The sequence below is a fragment of the Nyctibius grandis genome, chromosome 9 (genome assembly GCF_013368605.1).
Source record: "Nyctibius grandis isolate bNycGra1 chromosome 9, bNycGra1.pri, whole genome shotgun sequence".
NCBI classification, from domain to species: Eukaryota; Metazoa; Chordata; class Aves; order Nyctibiiformes; family Nyctibiidae; genus Nyctibius; species Nyctibius grandis.
The window spans coordinates 30,016,747-30,040,346 of record NC_090666.1 but is presented as its reverse complement, the minus strand read 5'-3'; the positions used below and the strand labels follow the sequence as shown (position 1 = coordinate 30,040,346).

The 23,600-nt window shown below is 42.5% G+C and overlaps 1 protein-coding gene across 1 annotated transcript in view; it reads left to right on the top strand.

The window, feature by feature from the left end:
- Positions 1-367: 367 nt before the first annotated feature.
- The window catches only part of NDUFA10 (NADH:ubiquinone oxidoreductase subunit A10), a 42,775-nt gene continuing 19,542 nt past the window's right edge, over positions 368-23,600 (top strand). The window contains exons 1-8 of the mRNA XM_068407499.1: positions 368-502; positions 1,624-1,792; positions 2,400-2,615; positions 3,853-3,939; positions 6,172-6,293; positions 8,938-9,017; positions 13,318-13,372; positions 20,203-20,288. Coding sequence (XP_068263600.1) covers positions 422-502; positions 1,624-1,792; positions 2,400-2,615; positions 3,853-3,939; positions 6,172-6,293; positions 8,938-9,017; positions 13,318-13,372; positions 20,203-20,288 — 896 coding nt within the window. The 5' untranslated portion in view covers positions 368-421. The remainder of the gene's footprint in view (positions 503-1,623; positions 1,793-2,399; positions 2,616-3,852; positions 3,940-6,171; positions 6,294-8,937; positions 9,018-13,317; positions 13,373-20,202; positions 20,289-23,600) is intronic.

Sequence of the window (23,600 nt, the reverse complement as noted above, 5' to 3'; positions counted from 1 at the left end):
CTCCCCACGGCATGCGAGGCAATGCGCTCCTGCCTGCCTGCTGCCTGCCTGCCCTCCTGCCTGCCCCGGCTGGACTACCAGGGGCTGGCAGTACCGGCGCAAGGTGCCGGAGGAGACAAGCGGCGACAGACGGTCACGCAGCTACCAGCTCCTGCGGGGGGCTGCGGGCAGAGCCTGTGCAGGCAGCCTGCCCGCCTGCCTGCCTGCTTCCCTGCCCGCCTGCCTGCCTGCCCACTTCCCCGCCCACTTCCCCGCCTGCTGCAGGCAGAGCCCGCGCGGCTCGGCGGCGGCGTGGCCAGCGAATAGAGGGGCGTGACCAGCGAGTGGAGTGGGCGCGGCCTAGAGGGGCGTGACGGCCGGCCGTGACGTCATCTCTGCGCGCCCGTCGCGGCGGGGCCGGGCGCGTCTCCTCGGCGCCGCCATGTCCTTGTGGTTTGCTAAGCTGGGCCCGGCCGCGGCCGCCGCCGCTCGGGGCCGTCTGGGGAGCGCCGTGGTGCCGGCGGTGAGCGGGGCCGAGGCTGGGGATAGGCGGGGGAGGTCCCTACGCCCAGCCGCGGTTCCCCTGGCTGCGGCGGCCGCCCCTCAGCGCGGCCGGGCGGGCTCACCTTGGAGTGCCCGGGCCGCCCCGGCCTCCCCGCGGCGGGGGCTGGCCGCTTGTGCGGGCGGTGCTGGTAGCTGGCACCCCCAGCCGGCTTCTGCTCGCCCCCAGCAGCGTTCCTGTGCTCGGGGGGGGCGTGGCTCCGGGGAGCGCTGGGATGGCCTTGGGGCAGGGGAGGTCGTGGGGTGGGAGGCTCCTTGGAAGGGGACAGTCCCAATGGGCGAATGCAGGGGCTTGGGGGAGGGGGCGAGGTGTAAGGTAGAGGCACAAGTAAATACCTGAGACCAGAGTGTGATGACCCAGTGATCTTCAGCATGTGAACGTGATCTCGGTGCAAGCAGAGGATCATTAAATAAAAATAAAATCTGGTGTGTAAGTGAGGTCACTGCATTGCTCAAAATAAGGCTTATTCAGTTTTTACGAGGGTCTCTGGGTGGCTTTGCTGAGCAGGGCTCAGTAAGGTACTGCCTTCAGCTTTACAGGCCAGGTGGGTATTTCTTTCCACCTTTGTCCAGGAACTGTGTTGTGCAGAAATGAAGCTGTAACTCTCCTTAGAGACTGAGAGAAGGTCCCGAGAGACTGGGAGAGGGTTTAGTGTTAGTCTCTACCCACCACCAAACAAACAAAAATGACAAACAAAAGCCTACTCTAGGATCTCCCTTGGGAACGCAGGGCACGTCATGTGTCTGTGGCCTTCAGGAGGTCTGGGAAGTTTCAGTCATTGTGTAGGTTCAGAGCAGAGTTCCGGAAGAGCAGTCCTGCTTCAAGCTTTAAACACGCTGAGAGTTGTTCCATGGTTTCTGCCTTCTCAATCTTGCTTTTCATAAACAGCTGCTCAGCCTAAATACTTCTTCAGTTGCTGAGCTGAAATGGTGGTGCTAACCACTATGAAGATTCCTTCTATTAGATGTATGAATGTGTATCCTCCTGTGTGTGCAGAAGGTCTGAAAAAGCTGTTCTTTGGGCATGCTGAATTCAGCTAAGAAAGCTAAAATATGCTAATTTTCTGGTGTTTTTTCTTTCAGGCAAGAATTCATATCAGCCCTGAGCGGAATTTGCAGTATGGTTGGCTGGCTTATATGTTGGGAGACAGAGCTACAAAAAAGTTCACTGAATACAGCAAAATCTTTACAGTGGAGGGAAACTTATCTTCGGGGAAGGGCAAGCTTGCACAACAAATAGCAGAAAAACTAGGTACATCTTATTTTCCCTATTTCTGCAAGAGTTACTAGAATTTAATAGTGTAATTGTGATTCTTGTGTAAAGAAAGTTGGTTCACCAAACCAGCAATTCTTGACTAGCGACTTATTAGTTAGGCAATGCCTCAGTTAATGTGGAGGGCTTATAAGGGGAGAATAAAATGTTGGTGAGGTTTGAAATGATGATGGGACGCTTGTCAGATCTCTGGGATGCTTTTGTATGTATGATTTGTTGTGAATGAAACTTCGCTTGTAATGAAGTCGGTTTGCTCACTGAGCTCCTAGCTGCGGTGGAGTCACTGCAAATCGAGAGGTCAGATTTTCTGCATGAGTGTATGCAGCATGTCAAGGTGATTAGAGGATTGGTGGCAAAAAGATTCTGCCTAGAATGATAACTCAGCTCTCACTGGGGAGGTGAAAGGTGGCAATACCTCAAATTAGGGTTTTTCTGCCCTCTGATGTGATTGACCAAGGATTTTGTGTTGTTTTCAAGAGCTGTTTAAAGTAGTTATATATTTAAGTGAGCTGAATAGAAGTTTACTGTAAACGAGCAAAACTTACTATTTTGATTGGTATTCCGTTGTGGATTTCTTTTTTGTCAGGAATGAAATATTTCCCAGAAGCAGACATCCATTACCTAGACAGAATCACAGGAGACGGAACGCTGCTGGATGAGAAATTTAATGGTTTCTGTAACCTAGAGAGATTTTACACTGATCCGAAATGCCCTGATGGACACTCTTATCGACTGCAGGCTTGGCTGTTTGGTAACCGTGTTTTACAGTACGCTGATGCTTTGGAGCATCTGCTGGCCACAGGTTAGATTTCACAGTAAATAAATGTCATTTCTAAATTGACTTATGAGTGTAAGTTGTGAGTAAGCTGTTCTGAAGTGCTTTGCTAGTATCCGCATTTTGAAATGAAAGGCTGTTACATGGTTAAGCTTTTTATATTTTCCCTCCTTAGCGAGCAAAGATTGACAGTTCATTTAGAAAAATTGTAGAATCATAGGACGGTTTGGGTTGGAAGGGACCTTGAAGATCACCTAGTTCCAACCCCCTGCCACAGGCAGGGACACGTTTCACGAGACCAGGTTGCTCAAAGCCCCATCCAGCCTGGCCTTGAACACTGCCAGGGAGGGGGCATCTACAGCTTCTCTGGGCAACCTGTTCCAGTGTCTCACCACCCTCACAGGAAAGAATTTCTTCCTCATATCTAATCTAAATCTCTCCTTTTTCAGGTTAAAACCATTACCCCTTGTCCTATCACTCCATGGCCTTGTAAAAAGTCCCTCTCCTGTAGCCCCTTCAGCTACTGGAAGGCTGCTAGAAGGTCTCCCCGGAGCCTTCTCTTCTCCAGGCTGAACAACCCCAACACTCTCAGCCTGCATCCATAGGAGAGGTGGTCCAGCCCTCTGATCATCTTTGTGGCCTCCTCTGGTCTCACTCCAACAAAAATACCTTGCATATTTTGTGTTAGATCAGTATCTTACATCATTTCTAGCAAAGGAAATATGTACCAGTTACCCATTTCATTAGTTTTAATTTGGCAATCCCCAATGATTACTTTCAAAAAGACATTTTAAACATACCAAGACAGCAGTGAGTTGTACAGCCTTTTTAAAACTCTCGCTAGACTTAGTTCCTGATGGTGTCTTTTGTTCATTCTTTTTGATGTCATTACTGTTTTGTGGTGGTATTGTTATAATTTGAGTGTCTTCCGGTGAGAAAATATTCCCTGTACCAACACTGATTTACCTGTTACTTGTGTTTTAACAAGTCTTTTCCAAAAAAGATGAAAAGGTGTGAATCCCAGAAAGTACCAGACACAAATGTAAATGTACTTCTTAAATATAGTAGTGCTTAGCTACTGTAGTGATAGGCACATGAGGAGAATATATGTATGGGCGAGACAGGTGTGTTCAGCATACATATGCAGTGTGTTTGTGTGAGCCAAAAACTCGCTCTTTTGTTTTATTTAAGATTTCTAGAAAAGCAGTCAGAAAATTGACCATCTCTTTGAGCCTTGTTGACCTGAACCTACTTTTGATTGCAGGACAAGGTGTGGTGATGGAGCGCTCTCCCTACAGCGACTTTGTGTTTCTGGATGCGATGTTTAAACAAGGCTACATCCACAAGCGATGTAAGTTACTTGTGTGCAAAAGGAAGTTATTTTGCTGTAATCTGTCAGAAGTGTGGTAGTTTAGTTTTTAAAAAAGAAAAAAAAAAAGCCTGCTTGAAGATGGACTCCTTTAAATTTTCAGAGTTGTTTATAAAGTGCTTAGCACCTTGCTGTTCCATGCATCAAGCACCAACCTCAAGCCATGAGACTTCCCAGTTTTGCTTCTACTTGTATGTTAAAGAACATGTATTCTGTTTATTGCTTGTGTCCTGTCAGCCACAGACTCCTGTAGTTCCCTGGAAATGTGGGTGAGCATGCTGAAGGTGACCAGATGTTCTTCAGGCAGACCATGATCTTAAAGCGTTGGGTGGGAGGTAGATAATAGGTCAACAAGGTTTGGCCTACTTGCCTTAAATGACTGGCTTTCTTTTTGAATCTCAAAGAGCACAAACGTTGCTCTTGTCTTCAAGAAGGAAGATCCAGGAAGCTACAGACCAGTCAGCCTCAGTTTGATGTGCAGGAGGGTGATGGAGCAGATCCTCCTGGAAGCCATTTCCAAACATAGGAAGATGTCAAGGTGATTGAGAATAGTTGTCATAGTTTTATGAAAAGGAAATCGTGTTTAAACACCTGATAGTGAGCTCCTCATAGAAGGCTAGCTCAGTTGGATGAGCAGAGAGCAATGGATATTGTTTATCTTAAGCAAGGCTTTCAGTGCTGTCTCTCATAACCTCCTCATTGACAAACTGATGAAGTATGGATTAGATATGTGGCTGAACTGCTGGGCTCAAAGGGTTGTGATCAGCAGTGCAAAAGCCAGTAACTAGTGGTGTATCCCAGGGGAGGATACTGAGGCCAAAACAGGTTTAAACTGGGTTTAAAACATGAATGACAGGACAGAGTGCAGCCTCAGCAGATTTGCAGATGATGCAAAACTGGGAGGGGAATGGTTGACACACCATATGTTTTTGGTGCTGTTCAGGGGAACCTGGACAGGCTGGAGAAATGGTTGGATGGTAACCTCGTGAAGTTCAACAAAAGGGAATGCAAAGTCCTGCACCTGGGAAGGAGTAACTGCAGGAACTTGTATACGCTGGGAGAGAACTGTCTAGAAAGTTTTGCGGAGGAGGACCTGGGGGTCCTGGTGGCACTGCATTTCTAGCTAAGCTGGTGAGCCTTATTGAGGAAAGCTTGCACTTGAGCTAGGTTAAATGGAGCCAGTGCTCTTCATGCCACTTAAATGTTGAATAGATGCTTTCCCTGAACATGTCTGGCTTCTGAATCACCCAGCTATTACCCCAAAAATGCTTTAGGTTATTGATGTGGTACCCAGTTGTACGAAGCTGATCAACTCTTGTCAGATACATTTCTTTGTATGGGAAGGTGAGGTCCTCTAGTCCTGTCCTCTGAAGTGGAGTCTGTTTGTCGTGATTTTGGAGAGAAGGTCTGCTGTAGAGCACAGAGCTATTGAATCACAGTAGTGCAGAGTATGCCTCCAATGTGGTGAGGAGGGACACTGCTGGGTTGGTGACCTCTTAAAATACTTTCTTTAAACCAGCATGATTTTGTGTATGCATCAGAGGCAAGGCAAATGCCTGCCCGATCCTTGGGTTTCCTCCCGTGGTGGGAGACAGAGTACTTGCAAAGTCGTCTTGAAGCACGTGACTTTTTTCCATTACCACCTTTGCCATGCTATCATCTTAGGATGGGGCCATTTATTTCGTGTATGAGGCTGTAGCAGAAGGCAGCCCCAGCCAGTGGTCATCTCAGGTGACCTGAGTGTTACAGTCTCTCTGGTGTTTTGAGAGACAGTCTCTAAACAATGGAGGAAAAACCTAGATTTCGGTAAACTTAAGTCAGAAATAAATCCTCCCCTTTGTTAAGCTGATGTTAGACTCTTATACCTCAGTGTGTGCCACTTCTTAGTTTAATTGTGTTTTACTTTTTGTTTCTGGAAGATTATTTATCCTAAAAACTTCTGAATCCTATTTGAGGTAAAGCCTACCCTAAACTTGCTATATCAAACAAGAAGAGGAGACTACAGATACAGAAGTGGGGGATGGGATTTATTTGCAGAGAGAATGTGTTTAGCAAACACAGGAAAAACACTCAAGAAATGATTGCAGATTCATTACCTGATAGGTTATAATTTTAATGCTGTTCCTATTGCACTTGTCCTCACTTGGAAAGTGCGTATGTGTTCAGCTGGGCTGCCTTTAGCTCTCCAGTGTACTTGGTTTTGTTTTTATGCAGGTCTTGATCACTACAAGGAGATCAAAGAGATCAGCATTTGTGAATTCCTGCCGCCTCACTTGGTCATTTATATAGATGTACCCGTCCCAGAGGTGCAGAAGAGGATTCAGGAGAAGGGAGAGGTAATTTTATCTCTTGCCACTGTTACTACCTACTAATGTCTGTTGTAATCATGCCCTTGTGTGTGATTCCTGTGGGGTTTGATGCAAAATTCTGTTTCAGAAAAGCTTCTTGTCCTCTTAAGTGTAAGAACTGTGCTGGTGATGACTGCGGGTATTCTGGTACGCTTGCTCTAAAACAAAACAAAAAAAACCCCAGCTTTTTTTGACTGCATCAGCATGCTGTCATTTCTGTAATGAGAAGTCCTATAAAATTCACCTGCTCTTAAAAACCAGCCTTTGTAGCTGTCATTTCAGGAGTTGCGACTAGGTAATATCCTTCTTGCAATATACTCTAAGATTATCTGTACTTCCTGAGTGCCGGAAACCCCAGCTGTGGTCCCTGTCTCCAGCTTCCCCAGCTGACAGCTTTTTCAAACCTGTGTTGATGTTAATGTGTGGGTCACTTGTGATCAGCAAGTTCCGTCAGCTTTATGAAATTAAGAAAATTACTGCTTGGTGCTTTTGTGTTAACACAGCAAAACCACCAATTTGAAACTTAAAACTAATTTTGTATAGGTACTCCACAAGATACAAAATACAGGGTGCTTTCTGGCTAATTTAATATAAAGTTAATAAGAAATACAGTTGTGTCTTGTCACTATGGCAACTTCAGTCTAGTCTGAGGTCATGATATATGACTCCTACCTGTTGTTGATCATTGCCACTTGTGGGACATCCTCACTTTTGTTCTCAAAACCTTTTGAGGGTTGCATAGTTTCTCTCCAAAATGTCTTTTTTTAAGTCATGATATTGGATGGAGACAACTGATAAAAAAGAAAATAAATTAACTTCTGTAATATTGTCTTCAAATTACCCTGCTCATTGTATTAGCATACTGGATTACTGGGTTATTGAAATAGTTTTGGATGAGAAAAGCTGAGGGTGTTTTGTATAATGACTAATCTGAATAAGTTTTTTGGTTTGGTGTTCCCCACCGCCGCCCTTCACCCCATGATATTTGGACATGTGCTTATAACTGTTCTCAGATGTTTTATGAGGATTAAATGATGTTTAGCTTGTACCTTGTTCAAAGGCTATGGGAAATTGTAGTCAAGTGAAATATTTAACTGTGGACAGCCTGATAGATTAAAAGAAAGCTTTGACTTATTAGAAAAAATTCTCAGGTCTCTTAAATGCTTGGCGATGCCTGCTTGTCTCGAAGCATGTGTGTATGTTAGTATGCTAGGGTGAGCTAGGAGCGTTCCGTTTTGCAGTTCCCTGCTCATTTAAGAGGGAGGCTGATGATTGCTGAAGGGAAGTGGCTTCAAAGCCATAAATGGAAGGCTGCCCTCGCTGCTTTGTGATCTGCGTGGCCTGAATTGCTTAGTGTGCTGGTAGAATGACTCTCCCCTTCTGCCCTCCAGCAGTTTGGGCTGTGACTGAATGTGCCCCTGCGCTTTACTGAACAAGATACTCTTGTGTGGGAAAACCATAGCTTTTTTGTTTTAGCAACTTCAGTGACAGAATTAGAAACTTCTTAATGTGTCGTGGGAACTCGTGATTTCTTTGCCTTCGTGAGCATAAAGGTCGGTGGCATTTTTTGAGACCTTTAGGCAGAAATTGCTGGTGTAACTTGTAACTTCTTGAGTCAGTGGCACTGGTGAACACTGTAGTGCTTGTTTGGGGATGGTATTTTTGGGAATTCTGCCTTCTTGATGGAGTGTTTGATTGGTGTTCAGTGCGCTGTTGTTGCGCGGGGCACTGGAAAAAGAAGAGCCCTCCAGCGGGCCCAACAAGCAGAGACAGATCTTTCCAACATGATGGGCATCTTGGATGAGTATTTCAAGCAGGAAATGTAATTTAGTTTTAGGATTGAACTGAAAGAACACATTGTAGATTAGAGAAATTCCTGGCATTTTGCAAGTGTGGCATTAAAGTACACTGTGCAGAAGCTGAACTGTTTAACAGCAGGTATGATATCCGTGAAATTTCAAAGAAAGATTATTGGCGTGCGTAGTTGAAGTGGCTGGTTGTCCATGCACTTGTCTGAAACTGGAAATGGATGCACGTTGGCCCTCTCGTTGAAAAGGCAGACTCAAGCAATCTTCTCCTATTTTCTGGATGACTATATATAACGGCCTTGAAGGTGCAGGTAGCTAGGATTGATCACTCCTTGGAAAGTTAATCTTTTTGATGCTGTAGATGTATGGTTCTCTTAGTTTATGCGAACTCAGGGAAAATGAGGTGATTCCTGTAACAAACAAATAAATTGGAAGAAAGCTTTTGCTTTTACATTCTTCTGTTTAACCTGCCTTTCCCTTTCTGTTAGATTCAGTGGCGTATCAGAAGAATCTTACTCATATGGCTAATCATTAAAACCATGGACATAATAGTACAGGGCAAAGCAGTGATTAATGCAGACTGACTTGTTCCTTAGGGTACTCTAGATATTGAATGCCACATAAGAGATTCTAAACACTTGAAATGTCTTAATTCTTGAGACTTGCATTAATGTGTAACGTGGTTCACTTGGATGTTTGACTGCTAATACAAGAGTGAGCTCTTGGCAGATGGTGTGGCAGTGTCTTCTGCTTAGGCTGGAATCTGTGCTGATGGGAAAAGAAAGAAAACTCATTTCACAACATTGTTTTCTGTTTGTTTTTAGCCATATGAGAAAAAGGTGTCTCCTTTGTATCTCCAGAACATTGAGGATGCTTACAAGAAAACCTTCTTACCAGAGATCAGGTTAGCAAATAAAACTGGTATGTCTATTGAGCCTTTGAGTAAAAATGTACGCAAATCCTAAAATCGCTGCCAGTTTAAGCAAATAAAATCATGTCATGTGGGAAATCTTCCTTGTGCTACGTGGTACAATATTATGCCCTAATGATGGGGTATTGCACTCATGGCATAATAACTGTATACTTGTGTGTAGTTACCTCTGGCATCTGAGAAGCCTGATGCCAGTGTTAGAATATTGGAATATTAAAAAGAAAGTCTTTTTAGGTGTGAGCTTTATGAAGCAATGTTTTTTGACTCTTAACAGATTCAGAGTGGATCAAGTGTTGTACAATAGTAAATTCATTGGATTGCATTAATTGACCTGCCTAATATGTTGCAAAGTTAATGAGCCCTGATCTGCATCATGTTTTTCCATCCTGCTGTCTTGGGGCATTGCAACTTTGCTGTCATGGAGTCAGATACAAGGAAGCACAAACTTTTTCATAGTTAACAGTTCAGGAGCGAAGCCAGGAATCTGGTCTGTTTGCTTTGCAACAACAAGCTCTGTCTCCCTTTCTGACAGTATTCTGTATGTGGTTGGCGTTGACACCTTTGCTTCTCTTTCTGCTAGCTTGCAACAGTGGTTGGAGTGCTTTCTTGGAGTGATGTCCAAAATGCCACAGCTAAAGCTGTGTGTTTGTTTGCATGACCTGAGGAGAGCGTGATGCAATATAAGCTTTTCTCAGGCCTTTTTGGAGAGTTTGAAATTTTCTCATCTAAAAACTCCTTTCAGTTGTTATAGCTTTGGTTGGTTTCTTGATAGTGGTATGGAGGAAGGGGAGAAAGGCTTTCAGGTAAGGGACTGTTTCCTTTTCTAGTTCTGTTTCGCCATCTCATGAGGCACACACCTGATAGCCTTCCACATTTGAAAACGATTTGATGGACTTCTTGGTGCTGGTAAATAAAGACTGCCTTGCTGCCTGCTCTGAGAGACTAAAGGTGCTCTTCTCTGGGTTCCCCTGCCTTTCTCTAGTTGCTCTTCTCTGGGTTCCCCTGCCTTTCTCTATCTGGGAAGCAAGAATGTGTGCGCTGTAAACTTCAGATGAGACCATTCTAGTTTGCCAGCATCCCAATTCTTATAATAGAGCCCTATCAAAAATCAAATTGTCCTAAAAACAAAAAGCACGTGAATGTAAGCAGTCTTGGTCCCTCACAAACAAATAGCTTTCTGGAAGGGAAACTCTTAAAGGTCACAGAGCCTGGCCTACTTTATGTCAAAACCATGCAAGGTTCGGTGTGTGCATGAAGCTGATTATTGAGTTACATTTAAGTCAAAGTAGACCTTCAGGTATATGTAGCCTGCTTGTTTCCCCTTGCTTTCTTGCTCCATCTCCCAGGGTAAATCAGTGTAATTGCGCTGTCAGCAATTGAACTGAATAACTTCATATTGAGCTTGTCATTCATACAGGGCAGAAGCTGTTGGTGCGATGTATGGTCAGCTGCCTCCTGGTGCGTCCCTGCCAGGTTAGCTGCCAGCACACAGCTCTCCAGGAGGAAACGGGGAGCTGAGGATGGAGAGGGAGGATGGGAAGTCTTGGGACTGTCATCCCCCTGAGGGCAGAACTGTTTCAAATTTATTGGTGAGGAGAAAAATGCTGCTGCTTCTTTGGATTGAATCAAGCCCCTGAAATATATCGTGGTGTTTAGTGAGGCTCAATCCTAGACCTGGTCCTGCTGTGATTTCAACTCTTTCCCCTTTGTCTGTACATGGTCAGTACACTTGTTAAGCAAACACCCTCTGGTTGGCATCCTCATCAGCGGATGGGCTTACAGTAGCTTGTCAGATCAATCTTTGTGCTCGGGTCTGAAGGACATCTCTGTCTCCTTGGTGTGGAGGAGTTGTGAATGTGTGAAACTTCAGCTTTGCGCATCTCTGGACCTCGCTCGTGGCTTGTATATTGGATAAATATACAGAAGCTTCAACTGTCTGTAACTGTTTGCTGGCTTGCAGGGTGATGTAGTGAACTATATTCATGCCTGGCTGTTAGTCTCTAGGCAGACTAAGACGTATTTGATTCCCCAGTTCTTGAGGATGACCGAAATGTGGTTCAAACAGGCTAAAAAGAGTTATAGACTGTTGAACAAACTCTTGTGTACTTTCCATGTTCAAGCTTTATGTTTGCTTGTTCCCTTGATTTTCTTGAAATGCAGCAGGAAAATAGTCTAGTTTATTACTTTCCTGGTTTTGCAGGGATAAAATTTATAGAATCAATTTTCTGTTACGTGTTGTTCCAGTTTGTGGCCAGCTGTGGGATGGCCATTAGCAGTTAAATCCAGGGCAGCTGACTCAGGCTGGCCCACAGGTGTATGCTATAACATTAACATCAGGGTCACTATAAATGGGAAAGCTTGTGGGGATGGGGGGCTCTTTGCTCTGCTCTCCTCTTTCTTTTTCTCCTCTATTCTTTTCTCAATGGTTACTATCCCTGGAGGGACTTGCCACTACTCTGAGCTAAGTATAATTTTGTGTCTTTTGTATTAGTATCGGTATTGGTTTTCTTATTTTATTAAATCTGTTTAAATTTTAGCCCACGAGTCTCCCTCCTTTTCCTAATTCCCTTTCTCAGCTGAGGAGGGGTCTTGAGTGATAGAACAACTGGTTACTGTTTAGCCCTGGGTGCAGGCTAAACGGAGACAGTTACTTAGCAAAATTCCTGTTACCTTGTCCCATTTAATGGGAGCAACTTGATGCTACTTGAAGAGTTGTACTTTATAGTGGATATTTGGCTATCTTAAAATTGGTGCTTCCTCTCTAGTCTGACATGTTTATGAACATCTTTTAATATTTCTTTTGATAGTGATTTGTGAGCCTGCTGCTGTGGCAGGTACTACCTCGTGATTTTGAACAGACAGCTTTTGTTTTTCATTTGGTTTTTCTTTTCCTGGACCAAAGCCTTAAGATTGCTAATGTTCCCTTTCATATCCAATAGTGCTTCCACTGAGCAGCTGTTTTCTTTTAATGAAAGCCCTAATAATCTGCAGAGTATCAAGTGATTTGATCTGCATTGTTAATGCAATTGCCAGTATAAGACTCTGGTGAGGTCTGACCTCTACCATTGGTTACTGACAGTTGATACTGGAGATGTGAGTGTGTGTGCGCTATGCTGTCCCAGCAGCTCCCTTTGAAAGGAGGCCATTTATTTTCTTTCTGTGACTGAATTGTTGTGTGAGGCTTTTTGATTTGTTCTCAAGTTGAAAACAAACTCTTTAAGTAGTTCCCCTACTGGGAGCAGCAGTTGAATGGCTGACTGCAAGAGCTTGGGGGTTTGTAAGAATAAAAGGCATTTTATAAATGAGCTTTTTTTACCAGAGCTGTTTTGACTGACCAGTGTTAATGCAGACTAGGAACTAGTTTGGACTACAGCAGTTATAAGTTATTTTAATAATGTGATTACATAGAGCAACTTAGATTGCTCGCCTTAATCCCGATTAAACTTGGAAGTGGTTGTGCTAAGCAAAAAGTCTGCAATTTCTTCTCCATGCTCTTCAGCTTTGCTATGTGTTGTTTGATATACTGGTCATGTTGGGCACCCGTTTTGTTTTCTCTTAAGTATTTGTTAGCTAAAGGAAAGGTCTTCCAGGGCAGCTGGGGCAAGTTTGGGAACAAATGTTATGGCCTCGCATATGTAGTAGTGAAACACGTTCATATAGGAACTCCTATCGTGGCCCTGCTGTGCAAGTGACTTTCCTGTGAAGGCTGCTGTATGAATAAGAAAACAATCTTGTAACCAGGATGCTATTACCTGTTTTAAATGTTTTTATACCTACAGATCCTGCTGCCTGCATTGTATTGGTTCAGTTAGCTCAGTCTTAGTAAATAATGATGAATGAATGTAGTCTTCTCTTAAAAATTACCCACAGGTATTAATGTACTAGTAAAAAGGAGAGTCTACTGAGGTTTTTGGGTTAGACTGGTTGAAAACGTCACATGGCTTCAAACAGATTGGGCAATTTTAATTGGGGCAAGTATCCACATTAGTGGAATGGAAACAAATTCATACGTGGGATTTTTTTTTTTTTTTGACTGAAACTATGTAGATACCACGGGCCATTTGCTCTTTAAAAACAATTTTGAACCAGGAAAGAAACAACTTGCATGTCTAATAAGAATTCTATTGTAAGAACTCCGTAAGTATTCTAAAAAATTTTAACGCTTCTGGTTCTGTTTGTGCCTTTGAACTTTCTTTCTGTTTCATTTTGGAGCATGGGAGAGAGGGTGAGTAGAACAATTGTATCAGGGGAATTCAATTTTTTCTCTTTGCAGTGAGACCAGTGAAGTTCTGCAGTACACAGCAAACGAGGCAGAGGATGTGGAGAAGGTAAGAGTTTGCGTATATTGATATTCTTTTTTAAACTTCCAAGACTGAAATGTAAAGAGAACATGTTGTCCTAGGTAACAAACGTAGTTAACTACTTAATGCATTTAGTGTTTGTTGCTACGGCAAAGATCTGGGCTGGGTCTGTACTATTGTATTTTGATGAGTGAGTGTTGTTTTGCAAGGAGAGTGGAAATCCCACCTCCATCCCTTTTGCCAAGATACCTGCCTGTCTGAGCAAGCAAAGCCCCCTATAAACCACATGATTATCACTAATAATTTTGTAGTGTCTGTTGTCTGATGTAACTTAACGCTGGGTATTTCCAAATTTGGTTTGTTTTTCCAAGGAAATCCTGTGAGGGAGGTGGAACCAGCATTTCTGAGTCCCTGCTGGGCTCTGCCATGTTTGGCTGTTCAGTTAGCATTGCTGTTTGAAGTGGCTGGTGGGATGGGCAAGGCTCTGCATAGCTCAGTTTGGGAACTAATGGTATTAACCAAAAGGTCAGTCACCCCCAGCATTCAGCTGAGACTGTCTGCTAGTGTAAGGTCTGTCTCTGTTGGCTTTTGCTGTTGTGCAGCTTCCTGTAATCCAGGTTGGTGCACAGATGTGATAAAATTGCTGTTGTTTTCTAAAAGCTAGTCATTATTTGGTTATAGCAAATAGCTGGATAACCAGAGCAGTTCTAAGCTTTATAATCCTGGGTTATTCATCTGTATGAGCTAGAACGTGGTGTCTAAACTGCAATTCTTATCCGGCAAAACCATTTGGAGAATATGTTAGCCCTGGACCAAGCCAGATAAATTGCCTTCTCACTGCTAGAAATAAGCCCTCTGTTATATGACAGGATTAACATGAGATCACTGCTTCCTCCTGCTCAACTATGTTATGTTTTGGAGTGGGTGTAATATATTTCCCTTATTTCAGAAGACATTCTTGCTCATGGAGGGTTACTAGAGAGATAACAGAAACCTTTTCCTTCCACATTGTTAACTTTTCTCTGTAGCTGCTGTCCCCTGCTGAAAAGAGCAACAAGTTTTTTGTAATTCTGGGCAGGTTTGTAGTGGGCTCATTTCAGTTCTAGGGATGAAAGTTACATGGTGAATCCCTCAAAGCTCACTTGAATTCTGTAATAGCAATAAGGATCTCGGCTGCACTAAAAATACCTTTTCAGACATGTCTTGCTGATTTTAATATTTTCATCCTCTGTGTTTCTTCTTTGAAAGCTCTGATAATCCTTCTAGAGTCTACTTAATGCTCTCATTTTCTCTGTTAGAGGGGAAAAGAAGTATGAGGATGGTTGTATTGCTTTTTGCTTTAGGAAATAGGTCCAGACCTTTACACAGCAGTATGTGATTAATTCCTACATCAGCTGGGAAGAGAGAAGTGGCAGGGTGATTACTTTGAGATGGAAAACTTACTAGTTTGGTGAAAGGGAGAAGTTTGGGAAAGCATAACAGGCTTTCCCAAATCAGATGCAAAAGGAAAACAACATTTGTTTCAGTATACCAGCACCCGTCCACCCACCTGTGCTATGTACGATATTCAGCAGGTAGCAGGCCACCTTACTGCAGAGGTTTGTGTGTAGTTTCATAAGGGTGCTTCCATCTTGCTATGGGACTTGTCTTAGAAACTTTCCTAGCTAAGCCTCCAGGTCAGTGCTTAACTAAAGATCCTTAAGCCCAACCTTGGCATTCATAGCAAGGGAGGTTTCTGACTGCTTACTGCCTTTATGGAGCTCTTAAAAAAAAAAAAAAAAAAAAAAAGGCATATTTGAACATTTCGAAGTGTTGCAGGAGGCAACCTCTTACTGCTGTGCTCACTCACTGATGGGCTGGGTTTGACTGGGATCAAGTTAATTTTCTTTGCAAGTGCCCATGTGGTGCTGTGCTTTACACCTGACCAAAACAGTGTTGATAATGCACCGGTATTTTAGGTATTGCTGAGCAGTGCTTGCACAGCATCAAGGCTGTCTCTGTTTCTCATTCCACCCCCTGTGATTAGGCTGAGGATATGCAAGAGGTTTGGGAGGGGACACAGCCAGGACACCTGATCCGGACTGACTGAAGAGATATTCCACACCTTGTAATGTCATGGTCAGCCATAAAACTGGGGGGAAGTTTTTTTCCAAACTAGTGGTTGCTGAGAGCAATCTTGGCAGCAAGGGGCTGGAAAATCTCCTGGATCTTTGAGCTAGGTTCCTGCTGTTGGAGTTAGTGATGAATCTGTTTCAGTTGAAGTCTGCAGTAAACTGTCCTCTCTTAAGCCTGACTTTGGAGGAATTAAGTGTGGATTTTCATTGGTGTTGTGCATGACAATAGCCTGCACCTAATATCCTTGTGTTCCCATGCAAAAGCTTTGTGAAGCAGAAAATATTGATAAGGACTTTCCTAGTCCTAAAAATTGAACCTGCATTAGCTCCATTGCTGTGTTTGTAGGCCTTTTAGTTCCCTTTATGAGAATATGGTTGTGTGCTATGTTTTTGGGTCCTGCCCTGTTGTGGCTGGATTTCTGAACACTCATACACTTGATTATAGAGGTTATAATTATTAACCAGTAGATTTTTGAGGCAGTTTGGGTTTATACCCACAAAAAGGGCTATGACTGCAGATAAATAGAAGCTCACTGTGAAATCACTCTTGGAGGCAACTGCTTGCATTTGTAGTGCAAAATTTCTAAAATCTCTGAAAATGAGATGTTTTTGGAAGCTGAAAAAAAAAAAAAGGCCTTTCCCTTTGTTCTGAGATCAACTGTGTTTATGCAGATAGCTACCTGTGACCTTTACCAGCTGACAATCCTGACATGAATCCTTCTGTGCCTTCTTCAGGAAGGGAGAAAATGACAGAAGAGTGTAAACCTTCAAGTTTTATCTTAGTTCTGAAATTACTGTTTCCAAATATTCCTTGTCTCTCTGAGGTTTCAGTCTTGTGAGTACCCCTGTGGAAAAATGGAGAGCGCAGCCTTGTTCTCATGTGCATAAAAAATAAAAGTATTACTTCAGTGCTAGCAGGGTAGGGGTGCCCTTGCTTCTGTGGTAGGTAAGGCACATAGCAGCTGGTAGGTGCTCCTTGTCACAGTTCACACACCTGCAGCCAGAGTGAATATTCAGCTTTGCAGTGAGAAGCATCCTCTGGGGCAAGAAGGATCAACATCCCAGGAGTAATATGTTCTCTGTCCTGTTTTTAGCTTATTATTTTTTTCTTGAGGGACAAAAATAATGAAATGGGAAGAAGCTGGAATGAATAAAAACCAGAGGTCAGGGCGTGGATGGGAATATTGAACAATTATAGTTATTTTTTTCCAGATAACATAAAAGAAAGTGTAAGACTTGAGAACTGTAGTGTTTCAAGAATGTAGCCACGGATGTTTGGTAGAAGAAATAAGAGAAAGCTGGAATAGGGGGGTTATTTGCTTGTTTTCTCCCCTTCTCTCTGAGCATGTCTTGAACTGGTTAGAATAAAGCAGTTTGTTTCCTCCCTAGATGTTTTGGTAGTAAACCCCATTGCTAGAGATTTTATTTTAATCCTTTAAATCAGGGTTTAAAGTCAGTCTAAAGCTCTTATTGTTCAAGTAGAGAGTCTGCCAAGCTCAGCAATCTTGTGTCATTGCTGTACGTAGGGTCATCAGCGTGCACTGATGTAGTTCTTAATTTGGTTGGACAAATCTGGACTAGAGGAAGGATTATTATTTTGAAGTCAAAGTACAAGATGGTATCGTTTTCCTTGTTAGATGTTAGCTATAGAGATTGGTACTCTTTCCGCTTCAAAGAATAAAGTTGTTTTTTTCCCTTCTGTTCAGATTCAGTTTACCTTTGGAATGAAATAGTTGAAATTTGGAAATAAGGGTTGGCAGGAGGGATTTGGGGTGCTTGTTTACACAGGTGTATCCTGTTGATAGCAGTGTTTAACTGTTAGCTAGCTTCTATGTACAGATTATTTGCTGTGTGATTTGGGAGCTTAGTTTTTTTATGACCTTATAGTTTAATGGGTTTTTATTTGCTCATAGCAGACATACCCAACATAGAAATGACTTTTGCTTCTGAAGTGTGTTTTAAAAAGATCAGTTGGGGTTTCATATTGTAATTAACTTTGGTTGGAGTGGCTAAAGGAGTAATAAGTGCTGAAATGAGATTTGTTAGGGTGTTTCAGACTACTTTTACATGAGGATGAAACTGGGAATAAAAAGTTAGCTATGTGTTTAAAAATTTAAAAGCCCTGGATATTAAAGAAGAGGTGGGGGTAGAAAGTAAATAGCTTAAAAACTTAACCAAAATTGTTCCAATTCCTCTGTGCTTGTGGATAGTGTTTTGTATTTAGATATCAGTTTTATTCAGCATCACCAGCTTGCCTAAACTGGAGAAGATGGTGAAGATGCTTCACAGAGCAGCCTATTGGGGTTTGGTGTTTTTGTTCCCATAAATGATATGAATAAGAACAGTGTCACCACTTCCTGCTGCCTGCCGCTCCTCCAGCTCTTCCAGCAACAGTACTCGCCAGATCACTGTGAAACAAGCTTAGAAATTGTAAGCTCTTCCTATTGGCTTAGTTGCACAGATTACAGAAAGGGGTCTCATTACTGGAACAGTTTTTTCTAAATCTTGCCATGCTCTGCAATATATTAAGACCTGATCTCTCCTGGACTTGATTACAAGTTGTGCTGCCATCAGATTTAAATCATTCATTTGCTTCTAATTCCCAGGGGATGCCAGAGCATTCCTTATAAATTAAGAAGCTGTTCTAGCCTGGTTGGGAGGCTGATACCATTGTTAATGAGCTGCTGAGAGAGATATCTTCTGATATGATAATAAGTGTGCAAAACTAATTTGGGTACAGACTTCTTTCCCCCCTGCAACATATTCTGAGCCCCTATTGTTAGCAACTCTATTATTAGTCCTGTCATCAGCCACAGTGGTGAGTTTCCAAAACTTTGCTGTGGAGTAGAGAAGTAATTGCTTTTGCATGGCTAATGGGAAGTATGGTGGAGGTTCAGTTTTAAAATTAAATAATTAAAATAAATAATGGATATTTGAACTAACTTACCATACACCTTTCTTCCTCTTTACATCATTGAATGCTTATCTTGGGGAGTTATGTTACGGAAGTTTGGTAGGAAGAAGCAGTTTTTAAGTACAATTTTGAAAACTTCTAAATGTCTGTGGTGCAGTTTTCCGTAGTGTTTTTTGAAGACAAACATTTTTCCATCAACAGGTGGATTTGTCATTGCCTTTTTTCTTTATGTGAAAAGTAGGTTTCCTATGCTCTCAGCTACAGGATCTGGCTTGCCAGCTTTGTCTCTTTGTAAGACATCAAAAATGGTTAAAGAGCAACTAAACTTGCTTGAAGGTTTAAATATGATTCGGTGATGTCATGTCAACCATATTTTTTAAGTCTTTATCAGCAAAAGTAGTCTTTAAGAAATAAATGCCTCAAGGAAAATGGTCATGTAGTCATTGCTAAGCCATTATTTCTTACCATAAAAACATAATACTGGTAATAGAGTGGACCTTTGTAGTCGAAACTACTTTGTAATAGCACTTTTATTGCCTTTTAAGTGCTAAAAGATGGGTTTTAGTGTTTGCTGTGATTGCAGGGAATAATTATAGTGGTTTTAATGTACAGTAAAGAATAGAAGTGTTTTTCATTTATTATTCTATCACCCACTTTATTACTGGCATCGGCTTACTTGTTGTCAATGGATCGACTTGTGTCATCAGGATTTTGATCCTGACCTCATAGCTTTATCCTTTCCTTCTGCAAAAGGCCTCTGAAAAGTGATGTTTGGAGCTGTAACAATCCATTCTTTCCCAAGTTGCTTCAAGGTACTATCTCTACCTCATCATGCACCTTAAGAGCATCCTCCCGACACTAGTTCAGGTTTCCTTCAGACCTAGTCAGTCATGCGTGATGACCTCAGGCAATTAACCGTGTTAAGCGATTCCCCAGTGGACCAGCAAAGATGTGTTTTCCGGTGGAGCCAGGCTGTAACTGAAGCTCAAATATGGGACTGATAAGTTTGAGCATGCTGAAGGAATGATTTGCTGAGCTGGTGTTACTTGTTTGAATGGTTCTGGGTGCTGAGCTGTGAGTTTTACCTTTCCTTTCTGCTCGGGGTGCATTCATGCACAGGTAGGTCCTGATGACCGATGAGCCTTTGGACTTCGGTCAGTACGGCTACTTCACGTGTGAGTTTTTTCCAGTCTGAAACATGCCTTGATTTCTGTGATGTGAACCACACACAGCAACACTGAGAAGCAATTACCACAATTGCTCCTCAGCCTGTCTCAGTATGCCACTGAGTCTTTTTGGAAAAAAAAAAAAAACCCACAAAACAACCAAACAAAACAGGCTTCCTATGTAGTAGGATGGTTTATGTTTGCAACAAAAGAGGGTTAAATTTAGACTTATTTTCATTTCCTCCTCATTCTGCCTTAGAGTTGGGGTTGTACCTTCTTTGCTTCCTTTCAGCCCCAATGGCAGGTTGAGGAAGAGTATTTTGGATCAGGTAAGAATTTGGAAACAAGGCACCTCTCAGTTGATTTATTCCCTGCCGGCCTCTGCTCACTAAGGCTGAAAGGACCAGGAACTTCAGAACTGGCCCCCACACGTCTGCCCAGTGCTTACGGCAGGGCTACGACCTCCAGAAATACAAGTGGGAGATGATATGTTAGCTCTAAACATTTGCATTGTTAATACAGCTTTAGCAGTGAAGCCTTTTTGCTGGGTGACTTGTTTAATAATATATTTTAATTATTTCACTGATTTGGGGGGTGCGTTCATTAATTTTGGAGGTTCTGATCAGACCACCTCTTAGTGTGATTTTTATCTTCTGATTCCAGGTAATTGAAGACATCGAGTACCTGAAGTTTGACAAGGGGCCATGGCTGGAGCAGGATGATGTTTCTTACCATCATTTAAGACTTTAGTAAGTATGCTGTCTTCCATCTTAACATCAGATCTCAGGGAAAATGGTTAAAGCTTTGAGTTCTCAAAGGTGTGTTTATATTTGCACTCTGACTTGTTTTTTTGGTCAGAAGTCAGCAGTGATAGCAGGCTTTTGTAATATTGGTGCTTGGCACTGTAATACGGTGTGGCATTTTGCTGCTGCTGCTAATTGATTAGACGAGAGATTCCAGATGAATAGATCCTGTTCCATTAATGAAGCACAAGAACTCTCCAGGCATTTCCTAAGTGCTGTGACCTGTGGTCCTTAGGAAGGTATTTTTGTGAGCACGTCTGTTGCTGGGTGATCACAAAAAAGCATTTTATTTTAAAAGAGAGTGTTGATGCAGTCGGTGTGGTGTTTTCTCTGCTGCCCTGGCAGCCTGACATCCTTCAAATAAAGCTTGTTGACAGGGCAACCTTGTAGCAAGTTTTGTATGTGGTGCTGTTTAGATTGGCTGTGTTTAGAGTGTTTTTTTTTCTAAAACTAGGCTAATTTCTTATGCTGCCTGCTTTTAAATATCTTTCCATCAGTCAAGAAGCTGGCTGAACAGAGAGGGGGGGGAAAAAGGAATCAAGCAAACTTTGGTGGCTGCTCAATAAGTCCTTTTTTCCTTCTTTCCCCTGACTCACAGTAAATAATCCTAGATAGAAGCTTTAATCCTAATTCATGGAATGAAGCTTTGCAGTTCTGTTGTTTATTCTTCATAATAACAAGGTGAATTGTAAAGTACAGCAGTTTAAGGGTGGCTTGTTTTTGTTTTGTTTTTTTTTTTGTTAAAGATCTTTGTCTGTCTAGTTGGATGTGAAGAGATCAAACTCAGATAGTGGAAAGTGCCTTGCTGGAATAGAATCAAATTTGATTATAATAATTCTTTGCAAGTACTCCATGAGTACCTGTCCTCCAATTCCACCGCGGAGTGCTACTGGTGGGACTGCCTGTGTCCCCAGAGCAATGCTGAAGAGAGGTAGCCCTCTGAACTCCAAAATACGTTGAAGCAAACCATTGATGTGCATGTGAAGAAGTGAGGTCAGACCTATACACTTTTATCCATGTGTTACAGATGAAGCGACAGGAGTGCCACTCTGAAGTCATGTTGATGAACAAAATTTTCTGTGGATAACCCCATATAAAGAACATATCTACACTTGTGAGACTATTAATAGAGATAACCTTGCACTCAAGTGAGACAGGCTTCCCATTTTGCTGGAACTTCATCTTTAGACTGAATGTGCAGGTGGCAAGTGCAGTATAGTTACTACATTTTTTTCAAACAAAATTTAAGAATTATATTCTTTTCATATTGATTTCTGGTTATCTCACAGCTTAATAGAAACAGGTTTTTTTTTAAAATTGACTATCTGCCTCTCAATATCTGTCTTTATTGTGACAGGCATTGGAGTAGCAAGTTAAACTTTTTTGCAGGTTTCTGATATTCTTTGCCTTTTACTTTTCTGTGCTGTTACTTCAAATGTCTCCTAAAATTAGAGATAAGGTTCCTTTACTATGGCACTTCTATAAAGGGGTGAAGGTAGATCGCAGAAGAGCAGTGTTGGGTGGCGTCTAAGAGAAACAAGTCATGATTTGGGTGCCCTTTAAGTATCTAAGAAGTTTCTTCGTGTAGTAATTAAAGGATAGCATCTGGTGACTTAGACCCTGCAAAACTATCAAAATCAGATTTCCTTTGAAAGAGAAAATACAGTTACTTGTTTTCTTATAGCTTCACACTAATACAGGTGTTTAAGAAAGGATTATAATTGCAGAGTGTAGGAGGAAGTTAAAGGAAAGCATACAATTAAAGAGCAGTGTGTTAAGATATTGTATGCAAGTTCTGCTTTGCAGCTGTAGAAGGGAATAAATTGCGTTGTTAAGGACTCAATTTTTCACTGAAGCTTGGGGGAAGGTGAGAGGGTCTCCTGTACAAGGCTCTTGTCGTTGTAGATAATATGAAATTAGTTCTTCTATTGACAGCATGTGGTTGTTTTAAGATCTTACAAGGCAACAAACTGCTAATTTAAATGTTCTTATGGTTTGAGTTTTGCTGTTTCCCCTTGCTGTCAGCATAGCATTGTCAAGATAACATTCATATTCAGACATCAGATGAATGTGCTTGGTGTTTGCTTTGAATTGTCGCTTGGTGCTGGAGTATTAGGACATTGATCAAACATGTAACAACAGATCCTGTGCCAATTTTGTGCTCTTGCCTTGCTAAGCCCAATGAGGAAATCATGGGCAATATGTTGGGCAGCCTGGGAAGAGCACCTTTATAACTTTATAAAAATGTGTAAGTTTGGACATAATCTTTTCTCATGGTAACTCCAGAAGTGCAGGACAGACATGAGTCTCCCGTCACAGCTTGCACAAACTTCATCATGAAAACACGTCAGGCCCAGTGCCAGCCAGGGGACAAATGTGTAAGGACTGAACAAACACTGCAGGGAGTCTGCTGCGTGTCTTCAGTGTTGGAATTGCATCCCGTAGCATCGAATGCCAAACTCAGGTGCTAGTTCATGAACGTTAAAGCTGATGCTTTCCTCACTTTTTCCAATGCCCAAGTAGAAAAGAGCTTGTGCTAGCCAGCCTTCTGCAGATTTGCAGGTGTCTCATGCCTACATTAATTTTTCCTTTTGGAAAAAGATTTTTAGCGCGTTCCTGTGGGCTGCCTGTTCCATAGGCTGGCACATGCTGCCCTCTCGTGGCTGTTTCTGGAAGGCTGCAGCAGGTATTGGTCTGTTTTTCCATCTTCCTTCGCTGATCTCCCAGCATTTTGCACAGCCCGCTCATTCTGACTTGGACTGTTTCAGATCTGATGCTGCCCAGGGGTCAGAGGGGCAGCGCAGCGGGAGGCAGGGCATTGCAGTCGTCATCCTGCTTCGGGGCTGGCTGGGCTGTTGGCAGTTTCGCCTCTTCCGCCTTGAGCTTGTACCAGCGTGTCTGGGTGAAGGGGATCGATTGCACATACATAGGGTCTAATGCACAGAAACCTCAGCAGGGCCTCTGACTACTTTGGTAATGCAAATAAATAAGGTAATCAAAACAGCCACACCCATATAAAATCAGTTGCATAATGATACCTTTTATCTCCCTGCCTTGCCCTCAAGTACTCTCTCCTTTGCCCTAATAGAGAGTAGTGTGGTTGTGGGACTGAGGCATGTCTTGGTAAAAGGTTAAAAATGTATGTATTTGTGTGTATGTAAGCTGGAGGGATCTTCCAGAGGCTGCTTTCCATGTCTTTCCTTCCTCTCCAAGCGCTGTGTCCAACAGAAACTACTCTGCTGGGTCTTTGAAATATCT